Below are 23,960 nucleotides of genomic sequence, written 5' to 3'. Positions count from 1 at the left end.
GAATTGTAGTGATGGCATGCATGATGCATCCTTTTGTCTCCAAACACCTAGGGCTTACCCTCTTGGCTCTTGGAACTTGGAAAGTGCTGGGTTATTTGGGAGTCGGGACACGCTTGCCAACATCTATGTGAGCTTACTCTATCACATATTAATTTTGCCATCATAGGAGTACTTTTTTACTACAATGGGTACATGTAGAAACACCAATCAAAAATGATTGCAAGCCACACAATCCCTCCAAAGTTCAAATGTGGGGAGCAAAAAGCAAAAGTGAAAGGCACCAAGGGACCACGGTAGATCTATTTCCATTGGTAGAATTGAAGGCATATGGCCTACAAAGGAGTCATGTTAGGTACAATCAATTGTCAATCACTCACTATCTTGTGTAATATACAAGATGTACAAGGCAATGGGAGCATCAAATTGCTATTAGAATGGGTTACCACTAAGCAAGTTGAGAGGATTTGCACACTTCACAATGCACCTTGCAATCACACAATATAAATATGGTTTGTGCTTTCGAGGAGGAGCAAGTCAAACGACTGACAAATAGAAGGCGACTCAGGTCTGGTGGTGCTCCTATCCATCATCAACGTTGGAAATCGAGCACTGATTACTTTATAAGGCCAAGGACTGATTGCTATTCAGGGTGGTGCCCGTTCCTCGTGCTACGGCCAAAACACACACGAAATTAGCTAAGCCTAGACGCTAACAAACATTAGAGCTTGCTCTACTCTCGAATCCGCCTTCATCTCTACCCTTCACAATATACCTTAGAAGCTCAAAGTTCACATATCAATTTTAGCTAAACATACATTCTAACCAAACATTAGAGCTTACGCCAACCCCTAATCTTCCTTTTTTTTTGTGTTGGGACCAATAATATATATATTATGAAAAGAGTGAAACTTTACATCCTTCTAACCCCAACACATTATTCAGCCATCAGTAACCTCTATTAGGCAGGCTACAAACCTCTAATCTTCCTTAAATCTACCCTTCACCATACCTCCAATCTTCCTTAAATCTACCCTCAATCATACCTTTGAAGATGTCACACCTTAAAGAAGCTCAAACGCTAATTAGTTTGAGCCTCAAGATACATCAAGTTCACATATCAATTTGTAATTTGCGATAACCTCTACCCTTTTAAAAACATAGCGTCCTTACAAGTTCAAAGTTCACATATCAATTTGTAATTTGCCATAACCTTACTTTATAATAAGGATAACCTCTATCCTTTTAAAAACATAGCTTCCTTACAAGTTCAAAGTTCACATATCAATTTGTAATTTGCCATAACCTTACTTTATAAGATAAGGACCGATTACTTATAAACTCTACCCTTAGAAATAACTCTACCCTTAACAATATAGCTTAGAAGTGCAAAGTTCACATATCAATTTGTAATTTGCCATAAACTCTAACCTCTAAAAAATATAGCTTCCTTACAACTTCAAAATTCACATATCAATTTTACAATTTGCCATAATCTTATTTATCAGGTCAAGAACTGATTACTTATACACTCTACCCTTAACCCTTAACAATATAGCTTAGAAGTTCAAAGTTCACAGATCAATTTGTAATTTGCCATAACCTCTAACCTCTAAAAAATATAGCTTCCTTACAAGTTCAAAATGCACATATCAATTTGTAATTTGCCATAACCTTATTTTATAAGGTCAAGGATTGATTACTTATAAACTCCACCCTTAAAAATAACTCTGTCCTTAACACTATAACTTAGAAATTCAAAGTTCACATATTAATTTGTAATTTTCCATAACCTCTATCCTTTAAAAAATATAGCTTCCTTACAAGTTTAAAATTCACATATAAATTTGTAATTTGCCATAACCTTACTTTATCTGGTGAAGGACTGATTACTTTATAAACTCTACCCTTAAAAATATAGCTTAGAAGTTTAGAGTTCACATATCAATTTGCCATAACCTCTAACCTTAAAAAGCAAGCATACCCATTTGTACATATCTTTAAAAAAAAGGGAGGGAAGGGTAGCTATATTATATTATAAATAAAAGAAGAAAGTCCAATGAACATAATGCTTTTTAATCAAAAAAGCATATCTTCAACATGATAACACTATCAAAGTTCCAGGGTATCCATTAGTTTAGAAGTTGGCAAGGGTACTCTCTCCTACTCGTTGAAGTCATGATACATGCATCACCTTGTACTTTATTAGGGTAAAGATTGGAGGTTAGTGCCATGACCGTGTACTCAAGGTTGTAAAGAGTGGAAGAAGCATAACTTCAACATGACAACACTATCAAAGTTTCAGGGTCTGCATTAGCTTGGAAGTTGGCAAGGGTACTCTATCCTATTTGTTGAGGGCATGATACATGCAACACTTGTACTTTATTAGTGATAACTAGGGTAAAAGTCTACAGGTTCGAGTTGGTAAAGAGTCAAACTCTGAAGAGTGAGGTCATAGGTTGAACTCCTACTCACCCTAACACATCGATGGCTATTATGATGTAAAATAAAATTTCACTTTAAAAAAGAGAGGTTAACTTTGTACATTTAAAACCATCAAGTGTAAGGTCTAAATTGGATTGTAAGTTGGCATTGATAACTTTATCCATGCATTCTTACACTCATTAACAATCAAAGAGAAAAATCATAAGGAGTTTTATAACTAAGATTAATTGTAGTCCACGACTAGAGGGTTGATATAACCAAGCCCCCCTAAAAACATAAATACATAACTAGGGTTAGGAAATTTCTTCCTTTAATGATTTTATGAATGAATTCTTTTGAATAATATATTTTGTGAGTAAAAAGGGAAAGAATAAAAGGATACATTGCTAAGTTTTTTAAAGTTATTTTTAAAAAATCCCCTTCAATATTTTTATGAATGAATTCTTTTAATGTAGCAATTTTTTGAGTAAAATAGGGACAGAATTGCAAGAAAGAAGAACAAAGCTTTTCACACTTTCAATTTTCATGATACATTCAATCTACTTTGTGTGTTTGATTGAATTTATGCTCACATTTTTACACATTTGTTATATAAAGTAAGATTATATGATAAGTTATTTAACATTTGGCAGGTATATTAATGTCAAGAGAATTATTGCTAGAATATGGTAGAGACATCTTTTTCACTTTAAATATTCATGTACACTATAGATACAAATACAATGTACATTTTAGATACATTCAATCTACCAATGTGATAAGACATTTACAATTTTACACTTTTATCATGTACAGTGAGACATATGATAAGACATTTGACATTTGGCACCAGTGGTACTGTTAAGAGAAATCATTCTTAGAGAAACTGTTGCACTAGATTGTAGCTTGGCAATTAGTACTTTTAATAAAATTTTCCATTACAACTAACTATAGTTAAAAAAAGAATCAAATGGAATGGAATTATGAAGCTTCAAGGCAAGTTCAAGCCTCAAGACTTTCAATATTATTTGTGAATTCCAATTCGATTAACTACCTTATGATGGATGAAAAGTAGTACTTTAATAACTTCTGCCATTAACAACAACAAACTAAAAAGAATCATCATATAAGTGTCTCTAAATTTTGCCATAGCTATAACATAATTGCCTCTAGATTTTGCCATAGCATAATTGCCTCCGAATTTGGCCACAACAAGTAACTATAACAGAATCATAATATAATTGGCTCTTATGAAATGGAATTGTGGAGCTAATTCAAGCAATATTAATTAGGAATATTATATAAACTACCTTATGATAGATGAATTATTTGCTGGCTAGACTGACCCCATGCACCTTCCAATTATATTGGCCCTCTCCAATAGGCCCCAATCTGCTGTACTATTTTGCAGAGGACTGTGCAGTCTTTTCATTTTATTTTTTATTTTTGGCTCTCCACCCTTTGCCCCTTTCCCTCAACTTTTGTTTTTGTTTTTAAATTCTATATATTTTCTTTTCACTTTATATTTTTATTTTTGGCTCTCCACCCTTTGCCCCTTTCCCTCAACTTTTGTTTTTGTTTTTAAATTCTATATATTTATTTATATTTTTTATGTTGTGGGTGATTGGTATGTAATGTTGCCATCTGGCCTCTCCCTTTCGGGCTCAGCTGGCCGTGTCTCGTGGCCTTGCAGCCCATCTCAAGCTGCCCATTGGCCCTGCCACTGTGTACTAGTAGGTGATGGAGCTTGTACAATCCTGTCTTCAACCTCCTCTACAATCACTTTGAGAGCCTATGAATTAGAAACCCACCTGCAATTTGAACCCAACCTGCTGCTTTCCCACTTGTATTTTGAGTGCACAAGCTTAAACATCTGATGATCAGCTAATTTCCCACCAGTTTTCCCTGTTTCCCTTGCTAATCTCCCACTAATTCCCTCACCACTTCTAAGAAATGAGCTTCATTCATGGCTCTTGAAAGACCCTCCAATGTGATACATTACATAATTACTGGCTCAATTGGAGTAGCATGTGCAGTATTGCAAGTGTACTAGAGAGGGAGCTTAATAATACTGATTAAGGTTTCAACTCCTGCAATGGATTCCAAGCCCCCACAAGCCATTAAGCCTCTTAGAAGGAAAGTTCATGTTGTCTACTACCTTAGTAGGCATGGGCAAATGGATCACCCTCACTTGTTGGAAGGGTACCTTACTGCTGCCCAAGAAGGGCTTCGTTTAAGAGGTAAGCAGACATTCATAATTACATTGATTAAGAAGGCATCAATGTAAGGTTTCTCTTTGAAAAAAATATATGATATTTTCCCAGTATACAGATGCCCTAATTAAGCCCAATTCCTAGCATGTTTAGTATTTAGTATCTCAAATTAGTTGATTGGTTTTCTTCTTTGCATGTAATTATCAGATTTCAAGAGGTGGTTGGCCGTGCTGAGAGGAAAAGGCATGCCCAACTCCTTTGCATGGTCTTACAAAAGGTAATTAAATCTGCAAAGTGAGGTGTTAGCCTCTTGAACAAGTGGTTTTTGTAAGGCCTAATCACCTTAAATTTTAGGTGTTAACTTCTTCTACAATTGGTTTTTGTAAGGCCTAATCACCTGCATTATCACTGCAGAAATTACAAAAATGGATTCATTTGGCACGATTTGGGCGACAACGACCTAATTCAACCTCTATGCAAGAACGAGTATGTTTTGATGGGATCAGAAATTAGAGACATTGGGATTGCAGGTGGGCTGATTCCAAAACCTTTGAAATATACTGCTAAATCTAATAGAATGCTATAGTCAGGGTTTATAATTACATCACATTAGCTATAATTGTAATTGTTGATTATTATGTAATCATAGCTCCATTTTGTTCTCTATAATTACTTGTAGAGTGAACTTTTGTTAAATTTATAGCAGTACTACTAAATCTACTAATTGTAATTGTTGATTATTACGTAATCATAGGTCCATTTTTTCCCCTATAATTACTTGTAGAGTGAACTTTTGTTTAATTTATAGCAGTACTAGTTGACCTAACCTTTGAAATGTGAGCTAATTAGAATATAGATATAAAAGAATGCCACACTAATGACTTATCATCATCAAGTAAACATTATGATAACATTAGTAGACATTCTAATTAAAATTAGAGTAATCAGTCTATTTTTTTTAGTTATGCAATTGATCTAAACATGATTATCGCATTAGTAATCATTCTAATTGCTAGTTATATATGAAATAATTTACATTAATAATTGACTTGTAGAGTATGAACTTGTGCTTTGCATGTGCAGGGAAGTGTAAATGTGGGGGTGTGACGGAGAGAAAAATGGAGGGTGAAATGAATCAAGGGGAAACCATGAACAAAATCAAAAGCCCAATATTTGCAAACAATAGTGGCTCAATTGTTGATCAAGGTGGGCAAGGGCAGAATTCAAGAAGGCTTGTGGCAGCAGAGATTAACGTGACCAATCCAATGATTAAGGATGTTAATCGAGGGGGAGGAGGCAAAAGCTTCGAATTAACCGCACAACAGCTACTAGAAGAGATTAAGAGGCCTCATATTAGTAATAATAGTGTATTAAGCCGGAGTAACACAAGGCCAGTCGAGTGTGAGATCATAGAGGAGGTCGAAGCGCCAACTGCATCTAATATGCAAGAATTGCATGCAGCCGGGAAAATTATCAAGTCTAATTATCATAAACAAGCTCAATCAGTGTACAAATCCAGACGTAATTATGGTGGTAGTGGGGATCTAATTGTTGGCACATATGCGCCTGCGACTAATCATAATGCAGATGAGATTAATGGCGTTAATATGGATGCCGCAACACAGACTGGGGATAGCACCAGGTGCTCTACTGATCAAGAAATAATTACTCAATTTAATCATATGTTAGTCGAAGTGGGTAGCCCAGGATCCACCACCAGCAATGGCTATGGCGCCCGGATTAAGAGAGTAAGCTCAGCTAGGCTTAGCCATGGATCGGGTGTAATAAGTGGCGGCTTATCAGAACAATTATCTAAGGAATTCTCTTTGCCTGATGTGGAGAAAGCCATTATGATTAATCAAAGCTCAGAATTAGCCACGGGATTAGAAGGCACTGCAAAAACAATTGCAAGCCCTGCTTTATCATCTTCGTCCGCAATGTCGATAAAATCTACCAGATTCGCAAGAGAAGATCATAATCAATCAGATGTGGACGCTAATTACAAACTTAATCATCACCATAATCACAGAGGATTAAATCTAGCGAGCTCAGCTCCTCATGTGCTTTTGAAGCAATTGCTGACATGCGGCAATGTGGATGTGATTAGCAAGTCTGAGGTGATTATGAGCAGCAATGCACTCTCAGGCCAGCAAACACCATCGAGGATTAACACTAATCTAAGTTCTAATGGTAAAAAAAAAGGTAATAATTGGACTTGCAGGCCTGGCTTGAACAGTATGATGAAGCGGACTGGCACGAGCTCGGACAACAAATCTGTGATCTCTGGTGGGGTCTCTGATCAGGGCTCCATGAAAGATGCATTGGAACTTACCAGTAGCCCGGAATCTGTCTATATAAGTCGCCGCAACGTTAAGAGCATGATTAGAGCTAATTCTATATCTTCTTCTGTTAATTCTTCTGCTAATCAGTTGCGAGCAGCTGGAAGTACCTCCCCTGGCATGCTCAGCGTTTGCTCCTCCACTTCCCGAAGGTAAATCATCTCTTTTAACCCTCAATTGAATCCATCATATGATTAATGATTAACTCGCAATTAATTAGTGGCATAGTTAACTCATCAACGTGGTAAAGATGGTTTTGATGTGGTTTACATAGAGATTACTTTTAATGTGGTCTAGACAGAGGATTTGATGCATTTGATCAACAATTGTGACCACTCTTATCTCATTTTATGTGTGTATGATAAGCCTATCTGCATTAGCCCTCAATTTAATTCATCATATGTTAATTACTTGGCAACTCATTAGTGGCATAATTGATTATTTGGCAACTCATTAGTGGCATAATTAACACATGCACTAAATTAAAAATGTTCTTGATGTGGTTTGGATAGACAGATACATCAAATCATCATTACATAGAATGATTTGATGCATTTATTCAACAATCTTAAGCCAGGTCTATCTAATCTAATGGTATGTAATATGTCTATATAGTCTAATGGTATTTAATAGGTATATCTAATATTATGTGTGCTATAAATGGTGTATAATAGGTCCTCTCCACACTTCTAATCTAATGGTATATCTAATCTAATGGTATGTAATAGCTATATTTAATCTGATTTGTGTAATAGGTCCTCTCAACACTTCTTTTATCATAGTTCTAGCTAGGTTTGATTTTTTGGACTATCATGTCTATTTTTCTAGCATTATTCGAATTATCGCTATTTTTAAATGGGCCATTAAAAAATACACTATATCTCTAAAAATGTTCAAAGTTTGTGGGCATCTTGTCATTTTGAAGAAAGACTCTACCCATCCAAAATCAACCTTGCCCTCTAGCCAACAAACTTACCTTGCATCACTTGAACATTACTTGACCCTATGTGCTTCACTTGTGTATGCCAACCTTGCAAAGAGCCCTACCTTAATGACTCAAGATAAGAGAGACCCCTTCATTTGTCCACTTTTGATTATCAAAATGGATAGTAAATGTTGGTTTTAGAACAAAATATACCCTAATTCATTCCTTAAAATAAAGGCTATAAAAAATCCAACTAGATGACTTTCTTTCATTGTGCCTAGTAAATATACAATAGCCAGTCTTGAATTTCTTGACATGTTTGCCTTGGATTTAACCTTAATTCATGAGATAACTAGTGTTTAAGATTGTATGTGCTTGATCTGTCATGCTTTTATCCAAGTCTTTTTATGGTATTTGAATCACCTAAAGTATCCTCTATGATTTTAATTCAAGCCTCATTGGAAGAACAAGACAACTTTACTATGAAGGTAAAGGATACTTGGAAGTCAAGTATAATATTAAAATCTTGATTGAAAATAGATTGTACCATGGGTTGCTACACGTGTACATGCAAATTATACTCTTGGGAGTTTGTTTTACTAGATATTAATTTACAGGCAAAATATGCTATGGATAGACTTACTTCGAGCACATTAAAACTATGGATTAATTGCTCTTTCTAGATTGTTTTAGTATATTGATTTAGAGGCAAGATATTCTATGGATATCACTTAGATATTACATTAAGATTCTATGGATAGACTTACTTCGAGCATATTAAAACTATGGATTAATTGCTCTTTCTAGATTGTTTTAGTATATTGATTTAGAGGCAAGATATTCTATGGATATCACTTAGATATTACATTAAGATTCTAGCTTAATTGCTGTTTGGAGGTTGTTTTACTATATTAATTTAGAGGCAAGGTATTCTATGGATCTTTTAAATTTTTTTTAAAAAAGAAAAAGCTCCATCAATAATTTTAATGTGATCTATGTAAGATCCATAGAATCCAATGGGGTTAGATTCTATGAATCTTACATAGATCACATTAGAATTATGGAAGGAGGTGGTTTACAAGATATTCACATTAAAAGCACTGATTCAATAAAAAATGTATGGGTTCATGTGTGTGTGCAGAAGCTCAATAAGAGAGAGTGAGAATATTGGTGGTGGTGATGTGGAGGAGGGCTTTAGGGAGGCCTTCAAGAGTGCAGTGGGGGTAAGCCCCAAGCTAAGGTCTAATGGGGATGATAATAATATGGATTCAGTCTCCCGGGAGATGGTGATGAGAAGCAGAAGAGGGCACCCCACATCAGTGAGTACTGAGCTTCATCAGATCATATGCAACCCTCGTGCGCCCAACATGATGGTGAGCAACTTCACAGTCGCCAAGCAAGGCACCACCCAATATAATGCTATTCCTGCAGACAATCAGCACCACCCCCACCACCACCACCACCACCACCACCATAACCAGCCTCTGGCTAGCCCTTCCATGCCCAAAAGCTTGGACTCTCCAGCCTCCATCTTTCTGGAACGAAGAGGGCGCTCCACATCCTCCTCCTCTTCCTCATGGAAAGACCTCCTCCTCTGGTCCCCTCGCTACAACTCATTCCACAAGGAGAAGGAGAAGCGGCGCATGAAGCCTTAATTTTATTAATCACCCCATCTCTTGGATCTCACACTTGCACCTCTCTCTCCTTACTTGGATTGAGTACATTTGCATCTCACGCTTGCACCTCTCTCTCCTTACTTAGATTGAGTATATTGGGGTAACCCACTTCAATCTCCCTTGTTATTGCCTTTCTACTCACCTACCAATAAGATAATATAGTTGCCTTTTTCTTCCAAAACCAAGCTTGTGGTTGTTGCCACATTTATGCATGGCATTTTTACCCTTATAAGTGGCATCAACCGCATAACATACTATCCCAAAATTTTGTTAGCTCAAATAACAAACCAATGACTTGTTGGCACTTCTCCTTTGTTTCCAAAAGGTACGGCTATACTCATTAGAACACGCATTGGTTAAGTTCCACACATTGTTAAGTAAGCAATAGGAATGCTTTGTGTTATGCATGTAAGTTTTTTCACATTGGTACCTAGGTGTAACAATGTAAAAAGAGTAGTTTCTGTAACTTCGAAGTGGAGTTGACATTTATGCCCAAAGTTGGGGAGTTTTGTGGTCCATAATACATGTAGACTAGGGTGAAACTAAGGCCTTGGCTCATGGCTTTGGAATTGAATAAATAGCTTTGAATCACTACAAGATATGCCAAGCAACACTACTTGCATGTCAACAAGCCACATTTTGTTAACCTAATAAATGTCAACAACATGAACAAAAACACATGTACATTTTAGTTTTCTTCCAAAACCAAGCTATAACTGCACCTACATTTCACACATTCTTAACTAAGGAATATAAATGCTTCTTATTATGCATGTAAGTTTTACACATTTTTTGTTAGTATATGTTCAATGCCCGCCTCTCAGCATGTATCTCACATTGATGTATGGTGCACATTTGTACGGCCCCCATTATGAGGAGAAGCCATTGGTGCCCATATCTTTAGTGGGAATCTCAGTTTAGATGCTGGAAGGGGTCGTAGTTGTGACCATTGATGGTTAGGAGATGATGAGGGGTAAAAGAGTTTAGGCTGGGGTCCGAAAATATTCTCGCGGATACTAATTTTATCATTAGTGGGTGGTGGTCAGTTGGGATGGGTTATAAATACATGGGCGATGAGTCGCGTCAATGTAGCATAGTCACCCACATCTTGGACGTATACTACACTATATGTAGCACTATAAATGAATATAGTTGGCACAAGAAAAGGTATCCAATGCTTGTGAGCATATATTTCCTATACTCTCAGTATGCCCTCCATCTAGAGTCTGTCTAGATCACCGTCTAAGCTCTACACGAGCACACGGGTGGACAACACCATCATATTGTTTGATTGGTATAATCAAAATTTTAAAATTCTCTCCATTCTCTCTATTGCATTTTCTAGTGTACTCTCTTGTTGTATCTATTTTCATTGTGCCATATTCTTACATTTTTAACTATATATCAACTAAGGAAAAGGAGTAGTTTCACTACATAATGTTCGCTCATTAACAATGCAAGGCTCTTTTTCAAGCCTATTTCCTTGCTTAGCAAAATTTCAATGAGATCTGGGGTGAAGTTACAATGTACCACCAACGCTTATAAATGTTGGTATTTTTATCGATCTCGCGACAAAAATACCAATGATTATATTGAGGCACCCAACATTCTCATCGAAGAATTCATATATGCTCCTCGAAGTATTGTCGGTCATAGCAATGGTCCACTGTAAAAGGGTGGCCCAATCAACTCCTCACTAATCATTAAATCAAATCTACTAAAATGGAGGAGGCTAGTAGTTCTTCCTCATCATTCAATGCAAAATATATGCACGAAAGTCACCTAAACCTTAAACCCCAAACCCTCTACCCTAAACCTAGACCTTTTTCTAGCACATCTCCACATGGAAATTAAGTGCCAAAGGACCACACACACATTTGGCCACTCATATGGACATCACACTACTCATTTGGATGCCATACACACACACTTTTGGCCACTTGTGACACTACTACACACAGATGTTTGGCTAATGGTATGGACACACCACACACACATATGTTTGGCCAATGATGTGGACACCACACACAAATGTTTGGCCAATGATATGGACACCACACACACATATGTTTAGCCAATGGTATGGACACCATACATATAGATGTTTGGCCAATGCTATGGACACCACACAAACATTTGTCCTAAATCATTTTAAATTATGAAGTGTTGATATTACCATCGGTATTTTCATGCTAAGGCTTATATAAAGCTGACATATGAAAACCAATGAGGTATGCTAAATGTTTTTTCAAATGTTCTACATCTTACTTCCACCTTGCTTCTTAGTGACTCTTCCTCACTATAATCGTTGGAATAGGATGTTTTTATCATAATAAAGCAAGAAGGAGCTTCATATACATGGATTTTTAACAACTTCATCCTGTGTCTTTAGTTTAAAGTTTATGCTTTTCTTGGTTAATGATTTGTTTAGCTCACAAAAAAAAAAGTGGTTTATGCCTTATTCAATCTAAAACCTTAACTTTTATACACACATGAATTGTTTATCTTTTAATCTTGTTAATAGATTTGCCACATTTATCAACATGTTTGCCACTCATTTGCTTCCAAAGTCTTAATTCAATTTAATTCTAGGTAAGACTCTCAATGCTACTCTTAAACCATAATTATGCTTTGCCACTTTGTCAACAAGTATACCATTCATTTATTTTTCACTCTTCATTAAGTTTGGTTCTAGGTAAGACTCTTAATGTGCTTCTCCTAGTCATGCTTTATTCTCTTTTCTAATGACATCACTTATGTTTGGCTATATGGTTGTCGTATTTTGTAGCTTTAAGCACACACACACCACCCTTTACCCTCAATATTAATCTAGGTAGTACCTTGATCATTCTTTCTTCTCTATGATTTTTATGTATGTTATTTTCATTTTGGTGAATATGTGTTGTTTAATTTGGTCAATACTTTTCATGGTTCTAGTAGGTGTGCATCATGGGGGACAATTTTCCCTATTCTTCCTCCTACTTTGATGCATGTTCTTCATAGTCCTTATGGAGAAACCTTTGATAAAAATAGAGTTATAAATACTTTTTTCTAAGTGTCTTTTCTTAGTGTCTTCTTGCAAGGTGTCACACCTAAACAAAGAGACCTTGCAAGACAACATGGCAGCATGCCAATTTCTCCTTTTGGTTAGAGGGAGTCATGGTGACCTGCACAAGTGGTGTAGTAGAGGTCATCACCCCTAGAGACCACACAACATATTAACAAGAATGCACCAAATCCTTCAATTGCAATTTCCCAAAGACATCATGAAAGATTGGCATAAGTGTTGAGATATTGAGCACAACTAGTGCTAGAGACATCGATGACCCGCTTGGGTGATAGCTTCCACAGTTATTCCATTGGCATGGTTGGTGAGATTATGGTTAATATGCCACCAATTTTGGATGACATACTATGTGATAGCCACATTATGGCATAGTTATAGCGCAGCTCCTATAGGCAAGTTAACACTATCGACCAAACATTATAAGTTATAGTAGATGAGTACTTTCCCTCATAGTATGTACTCTCTCTCACGGCTTTCTCTCTCTCTCTCTCTCTCTCTCTCATGTGTGTGTGTGTTTTTATTGCAAGAAAGTCAATATCTCCCTCTCCCCCATATGTAAGATTATGGTTGATATACCACAGATGACAAGCTATGTGATAGCCACATTTGGATTACTAGAGTATGGCATAGCTATGGTAGCAACTCACATAGTCGGGTTCACACTATGGACCGACCATTGTAAGTTATAGTAAATGAACACTTTTCCTTATAGTATGTGCTCATATCTCTTTAGTTTATGGTTCTAGAGAAGACAAGAAGATAGAAGAAAATTCATCCAATCATCTCTCTCTTGTGTCTATCTTTCTCTTATATGTGTGTGTTATGCTTGCAAAGAACTCAAGCTCTCCCTCTTCCCTGCATTCTCTTAATGGTATCAGAGCTTCGGTTTATGTGAGAGATAATGAGGCAAGCAAGATGTAAGAATGAGGCAAGTAAGGAAGCAGTTACATGAGCAAGGGTGTTTCCATCTCTTTCTCTCTTTGATTTTGAAGCAAGACCTTTGGTAGCTATAGAAAGACATGGAAGTCAAAGTCTTAGATTAAGGCATCTCCTAGTTAATTTCTCTTTGGAGGTTGTTTTACTATATTAATTTAGAGGTAAGGTATTCTATGGATTGTTTTTTTTTAAATCTCCATCATTATTTTTTATGTGATCTTTGTAAGATCCATAGAATCCAACTTCAATGGATTCGATGGATCTTATGTAGATCACATTAAAAGAATTGATGGAGGTGTTTTACAAGATATACCATGGAGATTACATTAAAAGCACCACACATCAGTGAGTAAGCTTCATCAAAGTGTATGCAACCCTTTTACACCCAACATGATGATGGTGAGCAACTTCACAGTTGCCAAGCAGGCTAACACCCACAATGCTATTCTTACAAACAATAAGGAATAGGCATGCTTTGGGTTATGCATGTAAGCTTTTCCATATTGTTAACTAGGTGTAAACAATGGAAAAGAAGTAGTTTTTGTAAGTTGCAAGTGGAATTGAAAAACACGCCTAAAGTTTGGGAATTTTATTGTCCATAATACATGTAAACTAGGGTGAAACTTAGGCCTTCGCTCATGGCTTTTGCATTGAGTAAATAGCTTTGAATCACTACAAGATATGCCAAGCTACACTACTTCCATGTGAACAAGCCACATTTTTTTAACCTACTAAATGGCATCAATGTGAATAAAAACACATGTACATTGCTTCTTAATATACATGTAAGTTTTACACATTTTTAGTTATATATCAACTAAGGAAAGGGAGTAGTTTAACTACATAATGTTCGCTCAAAAGTGTGAGGCTCTTTTTCAAGGCTATTTCCTTACGTAGCCAAATTTCCATGAAATCTGGGGAGAAGTTATAGTGTACAACCAACGCTTATAGTTGTTGATATTCTTATTGATACGACAAAAATATCGATGATTATATTGAGGCACCCAAATTTCTCATCCAAGAATCCATATATGCTTTTCAAAGTACAGTCCATCATAGAAATGGTCCACTATAAAAGGCTAGCCCAACTAGCTCCTCACTAATCAATAAATCAAATCTACCTAAAATGGAGGAGGCTTGTGGTTCTTCCCTCATCATTCGATGGGTATTTTTCTAGCACTTCTCCACATCGAAATTAAGTGCAAAAGGACCACACACACATTTGGCCACTTATATGGATAGCACACCACTCTTTTGGATGCCATACACACACTTTTGGCCACTCGTGAGCACTACACAGAGATGTTTGGCTAATGTTATGGACACACCACACACACATAAGTTTGACCAATAGTATGGACACCACACACAAGCATTTGGCCAATGGTATGGACACCACACACACATACATTTGGTCAATGATGGTATGGACACCATACACATAGATGTTTCGCCAATGACACCACACACACATTTCTCTTGAATCATTTTATATTATGAAGCGTTGATATTACCATCGGTATTTTCATAGTGAGGCTTATAAAAATTTGACATATGAAAATTAATGAGGTATGCTAAATGGTTTTTCCAAATATCTCTTTCTTCTTTGTCAAAATCCTTACTTCTTTTCCTTACATCTTACTTCCGCCTTGCTTTGAGTGACTCCTCCTCACCATAATCGCCAGAGTAGGAGGTCTTTATCATAATAACAAAGCAAGAAGCAGCTTCATATACATGGATTTTTAACAACTTTATCTCGTGTGTTTGGTTTAAAGTTTATGATTTTCTTGGTTAATGATTGTTTTACCTCACACATAAATAATAATGTCATTTACACTATATTGAATCTAAAACCCTAACTTTTACACACATGACTTTTTTTAAAAAAACTTGTCAATGGGTTTACCACTTTTATCAACACGTTTGCCATTCACTTGCTTCACACTCTTAATTCTAGGTAAGACTCTTAATGCTTCTCCTAAACCATAATGATGCTTTGCCACTTTGTCAACAAGTATACCACTCAATTTTTTTTCACTCTTCATTAAGTTTGATTCTAGGTAAGACTCTTAATGTGCTTCTCCTAAAACCTAGTCATGCTTTATTCTCTTTTTTAATCACATATCACTTTTGTTTGGTTATATGGTTGTAGTATTTTATAGCTTTAAGCACACAAACACACACCACCCTTTTCCCTCAATATTGATCTAGGTAGTACCTCAATCATTCTTTGTTCTCTATGATTTTCATGTATACCATTTTCATTTTTGTGAATATGTGTTGTTTAATTTGGTCAATATCTTTTCATGGTTTTAGGTGTGCATCATGGGGGATGACTTTCCCTATTATCCCTCCTATTTTGATGCATGTTCCTCATAGTCCTTGTGGAGAAACCTCTAATAAAAATGGGCTTATAAAGACGTTTTTCTGAGTGTCTTGCAAGGCCTCACTTCTAAATGAAGAGACCTTGCAAGACAAAATGTCAGCATGCCAATTTCTCCTCTTTCTCTTTTTGTTAGAGGGACTCTCTTCTTCTTGACATTATGGGAGAAGTTTTCTTAGTGATTATCTAGGAGAAAGTTTTTCAAACAATACTCCACACTATCCTCAATCATCTCCTTCATGAGCACCTCCTTTCAAGGCTATTACTCAAAATCCTTCTGCTTCTCTAACAATGGAGCCCACTCTTCTCCCAAAAAACCAAAACCCACTCATCTCCCCACTTTGAGTCTTTTAATAGTGGAGCCTACTCTTCTTCCCACTATCATTCCCACTCTCAGTTCTCACAATGACTGGAGCCACCACAAGGACTATGGAGCCAACTAGATCTGTGGACAAGTTTAGTTAGATCATAAAGGACTCTAGGGACTCACACATATTAACAAGAATGCACCAAATCCTTCAAGTGCAATTTTCCAAGACATCTTTAAGAATTGGCATAAGTGTAGAGATATTGAGCTCAACTAGTGCTGCAGACATCGATGACCTACCTGGGTGATAGATTCCACACTTATGCCACTGGCGTGTTGGTGAGATTATGGTTAATATGTTGTTAATATGCTGCCAATGTTGGAATGACAGACAGCGTGGCAGCCACATTTGGATTACTAATGGTATGGCATAGTTATAGCACCAACTCCTATAGCCATGTTAACACTATGATGTAAGAATATGGCACAGCGGAAAGATATAGCAAGACAAAGCACAATAGACAATGCAATAGATACACAATGGAGAGAATTTAAAATTCTGATTATACCAAAGAGGTAAAAGTGATGGTGATGTCCACCCGTGCCCTCTCAAGTAGAGCTTAGATGGCAATCTAGATAGACTCTGGATGGAGTATGTACAAAGTGTAGAAGGGGGTGGATACTCACAAGCATTGGATACCTTAGCTCATGGCAACCATGTCCATATGTTAGTACTATAGGCAATGTGGTTGACAGGTATACAACGAGGGCGGTTACACCCCATAGACATGGTCACTGCCCACATATCAAGAACGCAGCCCACCGAGCACTAATGATGGACCTAGTATCCGAGGGAATATTCTAGGAGATATTCCCCAGACCCCAGCTAACACTCATACCCCCTTGACCATCTCCTAACCATCATCAATGGTCATAATAATGACCCCATCGGCGTCTAAGTCCAGGTTCCCACTAAAGATATATGCACCATGGCTACTCCTCATAATGGGGGCCTAACAAATGTGCATTATACATCAAAGTGAGATACATACTAAGAGGCGGGCATTGAGTGTATACTAACATATGAACCAAACATTGTAAGTTATAGTAGATGAGTACTTTCCCTTGTTTCTTTCTCTCTCACGTGCGTGCATGTGTTTTTCTTATAAAACAACTCAAGCTCTCCCTCTCCCCCATATGTGAGATTATGGTTGATATGCCAAAGTTGATGACAAGCTATCTGATAGCCGCATTTGATTTACTAGAATATGGCATAACTATGGCACCAACTCATATAGTCAGGTTCACAATATGGACCAACCGTTGTAAGTTATAGTAGATAAGCACTTTTCCTTATAGTATGTCCTCGTATATCTTTAGTTTATGGACCGACCATTGTAAGTTATAGTAGATGAGAACTTTTCCTTATAGTATGTCCTCGTATATTTTTAGTTTATGGTTCTAGAGAAGAGAGAGAGAGAGAGAGAGAGAGAGAGGTATTAACATTGGTAGAATGCAACACGAGGGCATATATGATTAACGGTGTCTCTCTTGTGTCTTTGTCTCTCTTTTATGTGTGTGTGTTATGCTTGCAAGGAATTCAAGCTCTCCCTCTTTCCTACAATCTCTTTATGGTATCACAACTTTGGTTTGTGTGAGAGCTAATGAGGTAGGCAAGATGTAAGAACAAGGCAAGTAAGGAAGCGGTTACATGAATAAGGGCATTTCCATCTCTTTCTCTCTATGATTTTGGAGCAACACCTTTGGTAGAGTTGTAGGAAGACATGGAAGTCAAACACTCAAATTAAGGTATTGCCTAGTTAATTTCTCTTTGGAGGTTGTTTTACTATATTTAGAGGCAAGGTATTCTATGGATTTTGTTTTTTGGAAAAGCTCCATCATTATTTCTTTTGTGATCTGTGTAAGATCCATAGAATTGAATTCCAACAGATTCTATGAATCTTTCATAGATCACATTAAAATTATTGATGGAGGTGTTTTACAAGATATACCATGGAGGTGTTTTATAAGATATACCATGGATACTACATTAAAAGCATTGATTCAATAAAAATATATTGTTTCATGTGTGTGTGCAAAAACACAATAAGAGAGAATGAAAATATTGGTGGTGGTGGTGGTATGGAGGAGGGCTTTAGAGAGGCCTTCAAGAGTGCAGTGGGGGTAAGCCCCAAGATAAGGCATAATGCGAATGATAATAATATATATTCACTCTCCCTGGAGATGGTGATGAGTAGCACAAGAGGAAACCCCACATCAGCAAAACGAGTGAGCTTCATCAAATCATATGCAACCCTTGTGTGACCAACATGATGGTGAGTACCTTCACAATCACCAAGTAAGCTACCACCAATAATGCTATTCTTACTGACAATAAGGAATATGCATGCTTTGGGTTACACATGTAAGCTTGTCTATATTCTTAATTAGGTGTGTAAACAATGGAAAAGAAGTAGTTTAAGTAAATTGGAAGTGGAGTTGACATGTTTGCCTAAATTTGGGGAGTTTTATGGTCCATAATACATGTAAACTAGGGTGAAACTTAGGCCTTACCTCATGGATTTTAGATTGAGTAAATAGCTTTGAATCACTACAAGAGATGCCAAGAAACACTACTTGCATGTGAACAAGCCACATTTTGTTAACCTACTAAATGTCATCAATATGAATAAAAACACAGGTTAATTTTAGTTTTCTTCCAAAATCAAGCTATAACTGCACCTACATTTCACACATTCTTAACTAAGGAATATGAATGCTTCTTATTATGCATGTAAGTTTTACACATTTTTAACTATATATCAAATAAGGAAAAGGAGTAGTTTCACTACATAGTGTTCGCTTAATAGTGCGAGGCTTGTTTTCAAGGCTACTTCATTACTTAGCCAAATTTCCATGAAATCGGAGGTAAATTTATAGTGCACCGCGCCAACGCTTATAAATGTTGGTATTTTTATCGATAATTATATTGAGTCACCTAACTTTCTCATCCAAGAATCCATATATGCTCCTCAAAGTACAATTGATCATAGCAATGGCTCACTATAAAAGGGTGGACCAATTAGCTCCTCACTAATCATTAAATCAAATCTACTAAAATGGAGGAGGCTAGTCAGGTTCTTCCCTCATCATTAAATGGATTATATATGTAAAAGGACTAATGGGAATGTTAGTGTAGTATAAAAGCTCAATGCCATGGTAGCGCATTGAAATTTATAGTACATATTGAAGTAGACATTTAAATTAGCACACTTGGCTAATTTTGTTTGTACCTTTCCTTGATAGTGACACATGGGATTATCTTGACTTAGTGACTTACTATGGCACCTACTCTACACATGGTTTCCAACTAGCAATGGGAAGAAGGAAGAGGTGTGTGGCATTTCCACTAGCAATGGAAAGAGGTGTGTGGGGTGAAGGCAAAAAAATCCAACCAATATATAGCCAACTGTCCAAAACACTATTGTAAATAGCCACCTATAGAGTAGCAGGGCTTAGCCATAAAAACGTCGATGGGACAAAACAAAGAGATGAAAAAGACTCTCTTTATGATCACATACAACATCCACAAGACTGTGCATGCATTCACATACAAGACTATGCTCACATACATGCATTACCTTGACATCTTATGGATATGTACATTGGACAGGGAGCAACCATACCTCATTAGAGAGGATAGTTATATCAAGTGGCAAACTTGGGATAACATACCCAACCAATGAATCAAATGGTACAAACTGAATTAAGATGTAGCATCCATGGAAATCCACAATCACCAATACCAAGTGGAGGTCATCAAGTGAAAATTTTGAAATGAGACTGTGAAACATTTCTAGTAAGAATGCCACCATAAAAATAGCTTTCTAAGAAGAGCGTATCATGCTATAGGATATCCACCTATTAATAGCGTGTTGCATGTGAACAACCCTTTGGAAAGGTATATATGGAAGAAATAGGCTTGCATGTGACGAAGTGCTTATAGGGGTGTTTTTTTGTCAATACTTTACATTTAAGGTGTAAATGAACGTTTTCTTTAGAAAAAATACAGGGAGCGCTGTTTGCGGAAACGTTTGCAAAGCCCGAAGAGATCCCCTTCAAAATTTTGTTAATGTCAATGCACGTGCTTCGTTGATATAGCAAATTCTAACTAGCATGTTAAGAGATTACCCTTCTTCGAATTTGAGGCATGTGCCAAATTTTGGAGCTACAATGTTTTTCTTGGGGTATTGATCGAGTCCTCGACAATGGTACACACTCAAATCTTTATTCGTTTTTGTAAATTGGTTTTATATCTTTGTGATGAGCCCTCATAGCAAAATAAATTAAAATCTGAATGCCATGCCTAGGTGGTGCCACCTGTTGAAATATACAAGTGAATAGGGTGTGTGCGGGAACAAGCCCTTAGCAAGAGGCTGTAAAAGAGAATCTGTAAATGTCTATGAAAAGGTGAGAAGTATCTACTGGGAGAGAATAAAGGGTAGCATGAGGAGATTTAGGAGGTGTTGTAAGATTCCTCCCGAGCCCCTCAAGATGTCCAGTATCTTCCCCTGTAATCAAATCCCTCTTCAAAAATATAAAAGATCTTGTTTCTACCTGTTTTTGCCTAGAGAGAGAAAATGTTCTAGAGAAAGGTTATTCAGATTTTAGATATTTTTGGATGGAAAAATATCTCTTCTTATTAAAATGAATTCCCCTGAAACAGGTTTCGGTTTTCGGAATGACCACCAGCTTAGTCTTGTGCGCGGACATTCGAGGCCGGGGCGAGGCCCCGAGTGAGAAACGCTGCCCCGCGCAAGAGGAAGCTACTTCCACTACTACCATCCAGGAATCCGGTGCGCAGAGGGAGCAATGGGATCTCATAGGTGTGGAGATATTCTGGGAAGCGGTGGAGAGAATCAACCAAAAGAGGTGGAGTAAATCAAGGAGAGATCTTAGTGGGATTAGATGCTTGGATGTAAACCCTATAAATTGAGGCATTGGCCTAATGAGAATTTACTGGTTTTTGATTATCCGTGCCTACATTAAGCTATCAGCTAATTTCTCACTAAGAACATCTTAATTATCATCTAATCTCTTTTCTAATGATGTTGATTCTAGCATTTGCACCATAGCTCATCACATTGCTGCAAATTTAACATGGTATCAGAGCCTATCCTAGAATCCATCAAATTTATGAGCCCATTATCTTGCTAATCACCTAGCTAATTAGGATTAAGAGATAATCACTTTTTTAGTCTTTATCTTAACAAGCGCTTTGCACCCCTAGCTAGTGGAGGGGCATGATCTCCCTCTAGGCTTAACAATAGCTCCAAACTTTTACCCACACCTAGCCACAAGCCCCATGCTCCAGCCCATCAAAGAAATGCGCCAAACCACTGCTCGTATAGCTGCCAAAATTCACAAATTTGTAGGCGCCTTTTTTTTAAAGAAAATGAAGGTCTTGTCTACACCAGGTTGTACAATGGCTCTAATTCCTCTTGGCCCTAGGGGTTTTCAAGGGTGCTCTACAAGCTGGTGAAGACAGTTTTTTATTTGATCAAGTCTACAGTCAGATCCAAGCTCTTCATCAAATCTGCAAGTGACTTTCGTAAAGCAGAGATTAAGCATTTAATGTTTGATCAAATCTTGTGTTTCTTGGCTTAATCCTCTACTAGACTAATTGCTATTGATGGCCTTGAAAGGATCATTTGAACTCTAAGACCCCAGATCTGGACTCCCCGCATACTATGTTTTCTGTACATAAAATACAAGATTAATTTACTAATCAATGATTAATCAGCACTAATCACTAAATTTTAGTGCAAGTGAGGGTTCAAATTAACCATTGGGTATCTGATACACATCCCTATGACTTCAGATTGCAAGTCGAAGATGGTTTGATACTCCAATGTGTGCAGATTTGTTACCCTTGGTTTAATGTAATTTCTGGTGAATCTATGCTAATAAATCTGTTGTAATCATCACCTAAACACTAGATTAAGTTGTAAAAGGGTAGACATTGCCCTTGAATCTTGAAATTGGATCAAGAGGTAAGACCCCCTTCACATCATCATGAGTATAGCACTAGCCAAATTTAATGGGAGCAATTTTACACATGGCAGACAAAAACCATGTATCTGCTCGAGGAAAAATTTATGGGGGCTAGTTGAGGGAAGAGATAAATGCCCAGAGGTGAGAGGGAAAAATAAGTGGAAGAGTAGGAATGAGAAAGCATTAGGACTTATCGCACTCTATTTAAATGATGAAATCATTCATCACATCATAGGGATACAATGGACAAAAGATGCATGGGATAAACTCAATAAATTATTTGGCACTCAAGTAAAAAATTCAAAGATAAATCTGTTAATGCAATTCTACAAACTAAATATGAAGGAAAGTGAACCTTTAATCATGCACTTGAATAAATATAAAAGCATTAAGCAACAACTATCAGTCATTGTGGCAAAAAGGTACAAGATGATGAGGCACTAGCAGTGCTTCTGATGAAGAGTGTGGACAAAGGTGAATATGAAAACATTGTAGCAACATTAAAGAATGTACTTGAATTGAAGCTGCACGAGACAGAAGGAGTTCTACTAGAGCAAGAGACCAGAGTCAAAGAGAAGAAATGGCTGGACTCAACAACTGGAGAAGAAAAAGCATTCTTCACCCAAGGAGGATTCTCTCGAGGACGAGGACGAGTAAGAGGCAAAGTAGGAGGAAGGACCTTCACTTGCCAAAACTGCGAAAAGCCAGGACACATGGCAAGAGACTACTATAGCAAACCCAGTGGAAAAGGAACGACATCGGCAAACTTCATGGAGGCTCCTAAGGAAGTGGAGTCAGATAATCTTTTCTGAGAGAGAGAGAGAGAGAGAGAGAGAGAGAGAGAAACCCACAACCCAATGTAACCCGCCCCAACAGAGTAAAACCACCTCTGAGCCACCAATGATGTAGGCCAAGTGGTAGGTGTATGTGTGAGCACTTTAGTCAAGGTGATGGGCACTTGTAGTAGCCTTGGACACATAGAGAGAGAGTGTCAAGGACTATGAGTTTAGGGACTTGAGGCACTGGTCGTGGACTATCAAGTAAGAGGGAAACTTGGTATAGGGTCCAGGTATGCTAGGATTATTCACTTGAGGGGAGGTGTTGAAATATACAAGTGAATAGGATGTGTGCGGGAACAAGCCCTGAGCAGCAAGAGGCTATAAAAGAGAATCTGTAAATGTGAGAGAAGATGTAAAAAGGTGAGAAGTATCTACTAGGAGAGAATAAAGGGTAGCATGAGGAGATTTAGGAGGTGTGGAGATATTCTGGGAAGCGGTGGAGAGAATCAAGCAAAAGAGGTGGAGTGAATCAAGGAGAGATCAGTGGGACTAGATGCTTGGATGTAAACCCTATAAATTGAGGCATTGGCCTAATGAGAATTTGCTGGTTTTTGATTATCCATGCCTACATTAAGCTATCAGTTAATTGCTCACTAACTACATCTTAATTATCATCTAATCTCTTTTCTAATAATGTTGATTCTAGCATTTGATCCACCACATCTAATCTCTTTTCTAATAATATTGATTCTAGCATTTGATCCACCACATCTAATCTCTTTTCTAATGATGTTGATTCTAGCATTTGATCTGCCATAGCTCATCACATTGCTACAAATTTGACACCACCAACCATGTAA

General features: G+C 37.2%; 1 protein-coding gene across 1 annotated transcript; it reads left to right on the top strand.

The window, feature by feature from the left end:
• The first annotated feature begins 4,202 nt into the window (after nt 1-4,202).
• LOC147609367 (uncharacterized) lies at nt 4,203-9,759 on the top strand. The gene is made up of 5 exons (XM_086787636.1): nt 4,203-4,661; nt 4,842-4,911; nt 5,049-5,164; nt 5,718-7,125; nt 9,040-9,759. Exons 1-5 carry the CDS (start codon nt 4,517-4,519, stop codon nt 9,551-9,553), a joined length of 2,253 nt encoding a protein of 750 aa, XP_086643762.1. The 5' UTR covers nt 4,203-4,516; the 3' UTR covers nt 9,554-9,759.
• The last annotated feature ends 14,201 nt before the right edge of the window (nt 9,760-23,960 follow it).

Source organism: Cibotium barometz, chromosome 51, assembly GCF_041138505.1.
Source record: "Cibotium barometz isolate CiBa-2024 chromosome 51, ASM4113850v1, whole genome shotgun sequence".
NCBI lineage: Eukaryota > Viridiplantae > Streptophyta > Polypodiopsida > Cyatheales > Cibotiaceae > Cibotium > Cibotium barometz.
Note: the sequence above shows the minus strand (reverse complement) of the source record. Positions and strands in the feature narration are given on the sequence as shown.